The sequence below is a fragment of the Hyperoodon ampullatus genome, assembly GCF_949752795.1.
Source record: "Hyperoodon ampullatus genome assembly, chromosome: 2".
Lineage (NCBI taxonomy): Eukaryota > Metazoa > Chordata > Mammalia > Artiodactyla > Ziphiidae > Hyperoodon > Hyperoodon ampullatus.
The window spans coordinates 126,768,009-126,781,051 of record NC_136915.1 but is presented as its reverse complement, the minus strand read 5'-3'; the positions used below and the strand labels follow the sequence as shown (position 1 = coordinate 126,781,051).

Genomic DNA, 13,043 nt, shown 5'->3' with positions numbered 1-13,043 from the left:
CGGCGGTGCCCGTGGGCCATGGCCGCTGGGCCTGCGCGTCCGGAGCCTGTGCTCTGCAGCGGGAGAGGCTGCAACGGTGAGAGGCCCATGTACCGCGCGCAAAAAAAAAAAAAAAAAAGTCATATATTATCTAATGAATAAGAAAAAATCAAGGTATGGTATAGCGACTAAGGTGGCTGTGTGTTCATCTTCCTCCTCTTGCCATGGGTCCAGATCCCCTGATGGTATACAACTGTGCTGAAGTCTGGCTGGTGTCAAGTGTCTCCACAATGCCCCCTGCCCCCCAACCAAGAAACCTGCTCAGGCTGGGGGAAGCAAAAAAGTGGAGTAGAAAAAAGAAGATTATTGGAGACAAAACTTTTGGTCTAAAGAATAAGAAAGGAGCAAAGCAACAAAAGTTTATCAAGGCTGTCACTCATCAAGTTCAATTTGGTCAACAAAATCCACATCAGGTAGCATAAAAGGAAGCCAAAGAGAAATCGAAGAAAGATGACAAAAAGTAAGAATTGCAAGAGCTAAATGAGTTATTCAAACCTGTAGTTGCTGCTCAAAAACTAGGTAAAGGTGCAGATCCTAAATCTGTGGTATGTGCATGGGCAGAGCACTAAAGGAGATAAGTATAAGTTCTCTCATGACTTGACTGTCGTGAGAAAATGTGATTGATGCAAGCAGTGAAGAACTTGAAAAGTATACTACAGTTAATTGGGATGAGAGAAAAACTGGAAGAAGCAGTGAGTAACAACCACAGTGAGGTAGAAAAGAAAAACTCCAAAACTGTTAGTGTACAGACATTTCTTTGAAGCTACTGAAAACAACAAATATGGCTGGCTTTGGATATGCCATGGAGGGGGAGATATTTGCATGTATCATGATACACTTCCTCCTGGATTTGTATTGTATTTATATTGTATTGTATACTTTTATCTTTTATAAAAGGAAAGAAGAGAAAGAACAGAGAATTTCATTAGAAGATCTAATTGAAAAAGTGTTCTGCCCTAGGTCCAAATGCTGCCAAAATAACTCCAGAACCTTTTCTTACATGCAAGGAAAAAACAAGAAGAGATTGATAAACTTAAGCAAGAAATGCAAAGAAGGAAAGCAGACTTCAAAACGGGGTAGGCACTAGTTTTCAGTAGTTGTGAGATGTTTGATTTTCATCCTGAGCTGATGATAATGAGGAGGAAGCAGACGATACCTGTTACACCCAGGGAACAGGTGGAGATGAGGCTAATGATTCAATGAGCGATGTAGATGAAACAGGTATTACTGTAGCCAGTCTTGAAAGATTTCAGCACACATACTTCAGAAAGAGATAAATTAAGCAAAGCTTACAGAGGTAGGGCTAAAAATGGCAAAAGAAGTGATTTGGAAGAAGACAATGAAGGGAAGGAACAGAAAAATGGAGCCATCGATGCTATTCCTATTGATGAAAACCTTTTGGGGGGAAGATGTGGATGATCTAAAAGAACTTAAACACACTTGGTTTAGAAGAATGACATCATACAAGTCAATGAAAAAATTAAGCCAGCTCAGCATGGTTGAAATTGACTACATTAATTTTTCCGCCTAGAATTCTTCAATAGGATGTTTATTTTCCATGCTAATTCTGGTGGGCTTACTTGCCTCCAAAAAAGGAATATTCTCCCTGACTCTAGCTACATCTCATAGTAAGTTCAGAGTAGTTCATGATAAACTGAAAATGATTGACTGTTCTAACTGTCCACTCAGGTAGGAAGTGTAATTGCCCTTCAAGCTCCTGATTTTCATTGGGCATGTAGTATTACAAGGACAACATAAATGTAAATTTAAAATATCCTTCATTTAACAAAGTTTTTAATAAGTGATTTCATTTCTTTTGTATTTATATGTTTAAAAGACTGCCTAGGGCTTCCCTGGTGGCGCGGTGGTTAAGAATCCACCTAACAATGCAGGGGACATGGGTTCGAGCCCTGCTCCGGGAAGATCCCACATGCCTTGGAGGAACTAAGGCCATGTGCCACAACTACTTAGGCTGCGCTCTAGAGCCCGAGAGCCACAATTACTGAAGCCTCTGAGCCTAGAGCCTGTGCTCCGCAACAAGAGAAGCCACTGCAATGAGAAGCCCGCGCACCGCAACAAAGAGTAGCCCCCACTCACCACAACTAGAGAAAGCCCGTGCACAGCAACGAAGACCCAAGGCAGCCAAAAAGAAATAAATAAATTTATTAAAAAGAAAAAAAGGACTGCCTAAAATATGAGCACTGTAATTCATAAAGAAAACCACAGATTTAGTATTGTATATCTTTGGACAATTTGATGGCTATTTAAAATGGAACTTCTTAAATCTCACAGGATCAGCTGCAGTAACCTATGTTTAATTTTTTTGTTGTTGTCGTTAATAATGTTGTAAATAAAATCCTCATACATTAAAATCCAAAAAAACAAAGCAAGAATCAACTATATCATGTCTAAGAGAAAATACACTTAAATATAATGATATAGGTTAAAAATAACAAGATGGGAAAAATATACAAATTCAAAAGAAAGCTGGAGTACTCATATTAATGTCAGACAAAGTAGATTTCAAAACAAAGATTAATGTTACGAATATGAAAGAACACTTCATAATGAAAAGGGGGTAGATTCACCAAGAAGACATAGCGATCCTAAATTGCTATGTATGCAACTAACAATGAAGCTTCAAAATTCAAGAAGCAGATCTAAAAAGAGAAACAAGCAAATCCACAATTATAGCTAAAGACTTCAATGATCCTTTTTCAATAACTGATAGAACAAGTAGACATAAAATCAGTAATAATATAGGAGACATAAACAACACTGTCAATCATCTTGACCAAATGGATACTGGTAGAATATTTTATGCAATATAAGTAGAATACACATTTTTTTCAAGTGTGTATGAAACATACACCAAGATAAACCATTTTATTGACCATAAAACAAATCTCAATAAATTTTAAAGGATTAATATCATATGAAATATGTTTTCCAACCATAGATAAGTAGGAATCAATAACAGAAAGATGTCTGAAAAATCCATATATTTGGAAATTGTGAACAACACTCTCCTGAATAATCCCTGAGTTAAGAAGTAATCACAAGAGGAACTAAAAATATTTTGAAATGAAAACACAACACATCAAAATTCGCAAAGCATGGCTAACTGTCCTTAGATAGAAACATAGCATTAAGTGCTTATGTTAGAAAAAGAGAAAGGTCTCAAGCCAATAACCTTAGCTTCCTCCTAAAGAAGATAGATAAAGAAAAGCAACATCAAGTCAAAAGAAGCAGAATAAAGAAATAATAAAGATGAGAATTAATGACTTTGAACACAGAAGAACAATATACCAATATCAGGAATAAAAGAAGTCATCACTACATATACAACAAACACTATAAAGATATAAAGAGAATATTGCAAACATTTAATTAATTAATTAATTAATTTATTTATTTATTATTATTTTTTTGCAGTACGCGGGCCTCTCACTGTTGTGGCCTCTCCCGTTGCGGAGCACAGGCTCTGGACGCGCAGGCTCAGCGGCCATGGCTCACGGGCCCAGCCTCTCCGTAGCATGTGGGATCTTCCCGGACCGGGGCACGAACCCGTGTCCCCTGCATCGGCAGGCAGACTCTCAACCACTGCACCACCAGGGAAGCCCCATTGCAAACATTTTTAAGCCAATAAATTAGCAAACTTAGATGACAAATCCCTTGAAATCCATAAAATACCAAAACGCAATCAAGAAAAAAACAGATAACCAGAATAGTCGCTTAACTATTCAAGAATTAAGTTCATAGTTACAAACCTCCCAACAATGAGAAAACTCTAGGCCCAAGGGGCTTTACTGGTAAATTCTACCAAAGATTTAAGGAACATTTAATATAAATTCTACAGAAATAATTCCATACAATTGAAGAGGAGGGCATACTTCCCACCTCATTTTAAAAAGGTAAACATGATCCTGAAATGAAAACCATACAAAGACATTCTAAGAAAAGATGACACCTCAGTATCATGCATGATTTAAGCATGCAAAGAATCCTTTAAAAAATACATTGTATCAAATCTAGCAATACATAATAAGGATAATATCATAAGTAAGCAGATTTTTCCCCAGGAATAGAAGGTTCATTTAACATTAGAAAAACAATCAATACAATTCACCATTTTAACAGAATATAAAGGAGACCAACCATATGATCATCGCAATAGATGCAAAAAACTTTTTATAAAATTCAACACTTATTCATGATAAAAACTATTACCATACTAGGAATAGAAGGAACTTCCTCAACCCAATAAAGGAGGTATTAAAAACCCTACACTTAGATCAAAGTTTTATAACTTGTTATACTGAAATAATTTTAGGCTTAGAAAAGACTTAGAAAAATACTACAAACAGTTCCCACATATCCTTTACACACCTTCCCCTGATGCTAATAGTTTATACAGCCATAGTACAGTTATCAAAACTAAGAAATTAAATTGGTACAAAAGTATTAACTACCAAATTTATTTAGATTTCACCAGTTTTTCCACTTATGGCCCTTTTCTATTCCAAGATCCAATCTAGAATCCCCACATTGCATTTAGTCATCATGCCACCTTAGTCTCTTCCAATCTGTGAATGTTCCACAATCATTCCTTGCCTTACATGAAGTTGACACTTTTGAGGGTTTCTTAGGTTTTCTCATGATTATACTGAGGTTATGCATTTTGAGGGAATATAGTACAAAAGTGATACAGCCTTCTCAGGGCATCATATCATGGGTTATAATGATTTCAGTGTCTTATTACTGGTGATATTAATCTTGATCACTTGGTTTAAGACAGTGTTTGCCAGGGCTTTTTACTGTAAAATTACTCTTTTAATCTTTGTAAATAAGTATTTAGGGAAAGATACGTTGACACTATGCAAATATCCTCCTTCTTAAACTTTTGCCCACTAATTTTAACATTCATTGGTGAATCTTGCATACAGCAATTTTTACTCTGGTGTTTTAATGGTAATTTTCTATTTTCCTGATTCCTTCTACATTTATTAACTGGAATTCACCTATAATGAAGACATGTCTCTTCTCAATATTTTATCTATTTGTTCAATCATTAATTTCTGCAGTATAGACTCATGGATATGTATCTTATTTTTTTGGTCATATACAATATTTGTTTTGCTACTAAAATTGTTCCAGCTTTCACCACTGGGAATTATTTAAGGTTGGCTCCTGTGTCCTACAAACATGCACCTTTTTCCATCTACCTTCGTTTTTTTATTTTCTGGTACCACAAAATTCCTTGGGCTCTTCTTTCATTTTCCCCATCCCAGCTGTGGGATCAACTACTTCTCCAAATAACCTTGGTTCTTTTTACTGGAGAATGACATTTAGTAATGAAGATTTAGGTGCTAGATGTGATTAACGTCATATTTAATGGTAAAAAATGTTTTCTCCCTAAGATTAGAAACAAGGCCAGTATGTCAACTCTCATCATTTCTATTCCACTTTGTAGAAAGGTCCTAGCCAATATAATAAGGCAAAAGAAATAAATAAAATGCGTGCAGATTGAAAATGAAGTAAAACTTTTTATTGATAGAAGATATGATCATCTATTTAGATAACCCTAAGTCATGTACAAAAAAGCTACTAAAACTAATAGCTTGTAGGACACAAGGTCAATATACAAAAATCAAGCCTATTTCTACTGGTAGCAAACAATATGGAAATGAAATTTAAAAATACCATCCACATCAGAAGACATGAAATACTTATGGATAAATTTAACAAAATATGGGTAAGAACTAAACACTGAAAATTATGAAACATTCCTGAGAATAATTAAAGAAACATTCCTGAGAATAATTAAAGAAGACCTAAATAAATGTAGACGTATAGCATGTTCAAATGCCAATTCTTCCCAAATTTTTCTATAAATTGAACATAATCTCACAGAAAATCCCAGCAGACTTTTTTGTAGACATTGACAAACTGAGTGTAAATCTTATATAGAAATTTAACTAGATTAATTCATATTATGAAACATCCTACCAGAGAATCCTAAAGCTTGAAGATACTTCAAAGATCATAATTTTATGTGGAAGTAAAACAGCTTGTCCACTTCCACACAAGAGGGAAGAAGCAGATCCAGGATGAGTATTTCCACCTTCCAGTACCAAGTTCTTTAGAGTGGTACATCATGATACTTGTAATTAAGATTAATTCACTTTTAACTTTGCCTAGGAAGAGATTTAGCTTTCCCCTAAAGATACCAGGATCTTTACATGTGCCTTCATCTCTAGGTCTGCCACAATATATAGAAAAATGGCCAATAATCATGTAGTAAATCTATAAAAATAGTAAATGTCCCAAAGCAATTAGTAAAACTGTAATAAAAAATACCTGATCTTAGAGATGAATTAACCTTTTATGAATAAGTTACATGTTTTAAAGACATAGGACCCCTTAAAAATGTTTGAAAACACTAGAATTACAAATGAATTCATTAAAATAGCTACTGGCATTAGCATTCCTATAATTGATTCCTTGTTTGTTAGTGATACAATACAAACCCAAATAAAACCAATTGTATTTTCACATCCTTTTAGAAGGAGTCTCAAAATTTAAGCATGCTGCTATGATGTTGTTCTTCTTCAGGTGTGTGAAGATGGCTGAAAACATTAGTACCTCATCTGACATCCAGTATACTACCCACACCCCCAGAGTAAACCTGTAGCAGGCGTAAATGAGTGTAGAAACTTTGTGATTTTTGTGGTTGTGCTTCATTATGCAAGATAGCTAACACCTTTGCTCAAATTAAGTAGCAACTATTTTTATCAACATACTAACAATTTAAACTCATTTCTTCACATATATCACCCAAAGCTGTGCTTTGGCAGCTCCTTCTCCTACCCTACTTGCTGGCTTCTCTAGTTCCATTCACCACAAGGGAGCTGCCTGAGTAGACATCTTAATAGTACCTTCGCTCTGGGCATGTTGAGCCCAGTGGAACAGTGACAGGATAAGCTTTGCTTCTTCACTGTGTGGTAGGTGGGTTCTCAGAGTGTTCTCTAGGTGATGCCAAACTACAATTTAACATGAAAAGCTGCATGCTGATGACGAAATCTTTGTAGCATATCTTACTCTCTGAATAGGACTGAAGAAAGTCCATGTTTTGCCCCTTCTTTAAGGTTAGCAGTGCCATACTGGTGCTCCACATTTGTCTCTTAAAGAAAATTTTTCTTTCTGTTATATGTTGTTGGTGGTGGTTGTGGTGGAATCCTCCTCAGACAGGGTATATCAAAGGAATATTTAGTTGTGGCTTATAACTTTGTCTGCCAAAGAAAACCTCTGACCATATATTATTTCTAGGAGACATGCCAAGATCCTGATACTTTTCAGATTTCTTTTTCAGGTTCTTTTTTTTTTTTAATTTATTTATTTTTTTATACAGCAGGTTCTTATTAGTTATCTATTTTATACATATTAGTGTATATATGTCAATCCCAGTCTCCCAATTTCAGGTTCTTTTATACTGTACTGACATGATAAACAGTACATAGTGCATTAGGGGCTATATACGGATGCAACTCATAAAGAATATCATCAGTGTTATAAAGTGGATGTATAACTGTCTACATGAAGTTAATAAACACTGAGGAAACTTAAGAATGGTCACAAGCTTCTCATAAGGTTTGAGAAGGATCCAATACTTACCTCAGTGCTTTATACATGGTAGAAACTCAAAAGTTCTTTTTTTTTTAACATCTTCATTGGAGCATAATTGCTTCACAATGGTGTGCTAGTTTCTGCTCTATAACAAAGTGAATCAGCTATACATACACATATATCCCCATATCTCCTCTCTCTTGTGTCTCCCTCCCACCCTCCCTATCCCACCCCTCTAGGTGGTCACGAAGCACCAAGCTGAAGAGATGTAAGTTTAATTGAAGTGAAGTTTGAGTAGAGTTATCATAACATGGTGCAACTATTTTAAACACCTAGTTACAAGAAATGCTTACAAAATCACCACACTCCCTATTACTGTAACATAATACAAAAATGAAGTACTCATCTCACTTCCTCATAACTCATATGATGTCATTCTATCTTTAGGGGTTAATAGAGAAGAATATTTGGCACAAAGTAGACACTACATAAATGTTGACTGATATATGTTTTAGAGAAAAATATGGAAACCTGGAATAAACTGAAATGGAAGGACTAACTACACAAACTGACTAGATAAAATTTCTAAGCAAATGCTGAACTACATAAAAATTTCATAGTAAAATTTTTATATGAGCATTTGAAAATCAAAATATAAAAATCAGTGTCTGTACTAACAATATCTGAAGTAGTAAAAATAAAATTTTAAAAATTTAAAAGATAGAACAAACACAACAATTTCCTGTTCCTAAACTTAAGTAAACACTGCAGTATTAAAAACAAATACTAAGCAGATTACAGTAAAAATAAAATTATGTAATTTGTAGCATCCATTCTCTGGGTCTTTAAGTTTTGTTTCAAATAACAGAGACGTTCCAAAGAAGACAAATAAATTTATTACTTTGTTAAATATTAAAACTAAATTGCTTTAAATTCCTTTTAAAATAAGAAATTGTATAAATAAATATGAAGAGTTCACTTTAAAATGAAAGGCATAGAGACAAAGTTTTAAAATTATGATTGTTTTGCTAGTTAGTTTTCCTGAAGAATAACATAACATTGGTGCCTTTATTTTTTATGAATTAAGGAAATGATGAGAAGCAAACTAACAAATTATTGTGATAAAAAAGAAAAGCTGATCACATTGAATAACATTTCAAAATGCATTTCGGGAGTCAAAACTATCAAGAAAATTTTGTGCTAAGGAGTCCTACATTCAATTAAATGACTGAGTAAAAATGAAAAATATAATTACATCATTAACTTTTATTCACTTAAAAATTTTTTTGCTGTAAATTCATTTTAACCAAAATATATAAACACTATGCCATGAAGATAACCTACCTTTTTATCATACACATCTTGCCAGTTTACTCCAGAAAAGAAACTGTGTCTCATAATTTCTTTTGCATCATCTGGTCCTCCACCAAGGCTGCGAGGACAGAAATAAAATTAAATGAGTATAAAACGTTTACATAAGCTGAATGCATAACTACAAAGTTTTTGTGAAATGTAATTTTCTGTGTGTAAATAGTTCTTGTGATAAATAGCCATAAAAATAAAAAGCTTTTGTTTTTAAAATAAATTGTAAGATCTAATTTTCCTAATATGCTATTAATAAGAACTAGCCTTAGGACAGTACGGTATTTGAAAAGAGTATAGGCTTTGGAGACAAACCTGAAACAGGCAACCGGCTCGGAAATTTATGAGATATATGACAATAAAATAGTTGCTTAATCTCAGTTTTCTCATCTGTATAATGGGATTAATAATACCAGCCTGGTGGATTATTGCAAGGGTTAGAAATAACGTAAGTACCTAGCACAATAAATGGTAGCTATTGTCAATTCTATAAACCAAATTTATTTTAGAACGACTTTAGTCAAAATGCACCCTTGTTAACATAAATTCTGAAAAGACTAGATAATTACTTAGAAAAAACAATTTGGAGGGCATGCTAACAGACAGAAACTCATGGAGTATTTTCATATCTCAAATGAATTTTCACATAAATGATAAATTTAATCTATGAAATATCACTGCAATATAATATGCTATGCAAGTTTCAATATAAATTAAAAATTTAAAAATACTCCCACCCCATCTTTGAAGGTACTGTTATTCAACTGATACCTGACACAATCTGAAATTCAGGTGCTTTCTAGCTTTCTCAGTTTCATACAGTGCCTACTAGTCACTATGAAGAAAGGATGAGAGAAACAGAAAAAAACAGAGAAGGAAGTAAGGTGGGAGGGAAAGAAGAAAAAGAGAAAAAAAAAGAAAGGACAGGGAAAGAAAGAGGAAAAGAAAGGAAATCTATTTAAATCTGAATTTGATACAGCGAGTTTTATTTGATTTTACTCATCGTTAGAAATGATATGTGCTGGTAAATGCTTAACAATCAGCTCTCTGAGGGAAATTATGCATATACAATATAATGCATTTTATATATATATTATTTTTACTGATACAAGATGTGTGGAAGTAAAACATTATATAGTATTTCTAACCTCAAAATATATAATAAGCAAAATAGATAAGTAACCTCAGAAGCATAGATAAGAGTAAAATTTAACAACATTATTAAAGAGTGATGAGTTTTGAGTATTTTTTACCCGTGATTTTAATGTTCCTGATTTAACTGTAAGTTTATATAATTTATTTTTAAATAATGACTGTATTCAACAACCAGCTCACAAAATTTTTGAAATTTAACAATTGGCTATTCTAAGCTGGTACATTTCAACTCCCAACACAACACTGAGTAGGAAGAAACGCAAGTAAGTCATAGAAAACAAACAATTATACAATTTTAATGAACTCTGGTTATTATTAGGTATAAGAAATACATGACTGGGAAGAATCCAGGATCCTCTGACACATTGTCAGAATGGAAAATAAAACAATTAGCTGATATCTGAATATCTGTAGTGATGATCCTATAGTTCCCACTATCTAGGTCTCCTATCTCAAGATTCATACAGAATAAACTACACTCCTGATATGGAACTTTTAGATTGGATCAGGTCATAATAGTTGCATGCATATTTGCAACTTTCAGACTGGCAGATCTATATTTAGTTAACACTCGGCACTTGACTCCCTGGCCTCACTCTTTTTCATTCTATTTCAAGTTGTATATGTCTCTCTCCTGGTAGAATGCAAATTCTTTGGAGGGGAGAGTTCAGTACTGGATTATCCAAAAAGCGTTTTAAAGCTTGTGCTTAGGGAGCCAGAAAAGCAGAAACACCAAAACACAGGCTTCTGAAAAGAATTATTCAACATTTCAAAGTATGCATTAAAGTAGTATGCACAAGAAAAATCAGCAGTTCATTGTATTTTCTTACATTTATGTTATTGTTTATTTCAATGCTGTTTTCAATCTTAATTATATATATGAGAAGATGGATGAGGTAGCAGTTGGAATGGAGAACCGTAAACATTTTTGTAATTAAAAGGTTTTAATTCAGCTTCAGTTTTTCATTTTTATGTCACCCCTCAATTCTCTAGCAATAGTTTTGCTTTGGACATAGCCAGCATTTAATCTATATTTATCAAATACATATAAAATTAAAGTATCGGCCATGAATGCTATACAACGACTAAGAATATAATCTTAGGCTGCCATTTTAGAAGTTGGTAGAGATTCTTTAACACAAGCTTCTTCAAAGTGTGAAACTGTCAAAAATTTCAATGTCAATGACTCCCTAATATACAATTTAAAACTTCAAAATTATATCAAAATATGATTTACATTAAGATATTTTTGTCTAAGAATACCAAATTCCCATATCAGAAAGCCAAACTAAAATCCTCAGCTACTATGGATTCTTCATAACTAGAAACAACATCTAATTCACATTTTCCTTGTGTTATTGAATGCAACATGAGGTCATGCTTTTCCTACAAAATTTGCATAGGAGGCTAAAGGAGATACTAATAGAATAATCATAAAGTAATGCAGAATAAGAAATAAAAGCAAGATGAGAGCTGACTCTTTGATGGAACTGATAGCAATTCGGTAAAGAGTATCAGAGAAATTCAGGCAGTATTGAAAATAGTTGAATAGGAATAATAAAGAGGTATACTATAGTGCTATCTTTGATTACGTTTCCAAAGACTTTTGGAAGGGTCCTTTGTTGGCTCTTTCTCTTCTTTCTACCTCTTAAATTTTGACATTTCCCAAGACTCTGTCCTAGGCTGCCTTCTTTTTATATTCTACTGTTTTCACTATTCTTATGGCTCCAGCTACCTCCTAGATATCTACAGATCCCAAATCCAAATATTCAGTTTTGTGTTTCTTTTTTTAAAATTAATTTTTATTGGAGTATAGTTGCTTTACAATGTTGTGTTAGTTTCTTCTGTACAGCGAAGTGAATCAGTTATACGTACACATATGTCCCCTCTTTTTTATATTTCCTTCCCATTTAGGTCACACAAAGCATTGAATAGGGTTTCCTGTGCTATACAGTAGGTTCTCATTAGTTATCTCTTTTATACATAGTAGTGTATATATGTCAATCCCAATCTCCCAACTCATCCCACCCCATCCTTCTGCCTTGGTATAAGTTTGTGGATACCAAATCTATGTCTTTATTTCTGCTTTGCAAATAAGTTCATCTTTGCTGGGAAAACTGGACAGCTACATGTAAAAGAATTAAATTAGAACACTCCCTAACACCATACACAAAAATAAACTCAAAACGGATTAAAGACCTAAATGTCAGGACGGACAGTATAGAACTCTTAGAGGAAAACATAGGCAAAACACTCCTTGACATAAATTGTAGCAAGATCTTTTCTGACCCACCTCCTAGAGTAATGAAAATAAAAACAAAAATAAACAAATGGGACCTAATGAAACTTAAAATCTTTTGTACAGCAAAGGAAACCATAAGCAAAATGAAAAGACAACCCTCAGAATGGGAGAAAATATTTGCAAATGAAGTAACGGACAAAGGATTAACCTCCAAAATATACAAACAGCTCATGCAGCTCAGTATCAAAAAAACAAACAACCCAATGAAAAAATGGGCAGAAGACCTAAATAGACATTTCTCTAAAGAAGACATACAGATGGCCAACGAACACATGAAAAGATGCTCAACATGACTAATTATTAGAGAAATGCAAATCAAAACTACGATGAGGTATCACCTCACACCAGTCAGAACAGCCATCATCAAAAAATCTACAAACAATAAATGCCAGAGAGGAGGTGGAGAAAAGGGAACCCTCCTACACTGTTGGTGAGAATGTAAACTGGTACAGCCACTATGGAGAACAGTATGGAGGTTCCTTAGAAAACTAAAAATAGTTTTTAGTTTGACCATATGACCCAGGAATCCCACTCCTGGACATATACCCAGAGAAAATTA

At 33.9% G+C, this 13,043-nt stretch overlaps 1 protein-coding gene and 1 pseudogene across 3 annotated transcripts in view; one reads left to right on the top strand and one right to left on the bottom strand.

Moving 5' to 3' along the window:
• LOC307048606 (zinc finger CCCH domain-containing protein 15-like) overlaps nt 1-1,496 on the top strand; it is a 35,991-nt pseudogene extending 34,495 nt beyond the window's left edge. Inside the window, exon 2 of the transcript in view lies at nt 293-1,496. The product of the transcript in view is annotated as a zinc finger CCCH domain-containing protein 15-like (transcript). The remainder of the gene's footprint in view (nt 1-292) is intronic.
• The window catches only part of AKT3 (AKT serine/threonine kinase 3), a gene marked incomplete at both ends in the record, with an annotated part of 378,522 nt that overhangs the window by 70,261 nt on the left and 295,218 nt on the right, over nt 1-13,043 (bottom strand). For both annotated transcript variants that reach the window (XM_079726789.1, XM_079726788.1), the window contains one exon: nt 9,010-9,097. In XM_079726789.1, coding sequence (XP_079582915.1) covers nt 9,010-9,097 — 88 coding nt within the window. The remainder of the gene's footprint in view (nt 1-9,009; nt 9,098-13,043) is intronic.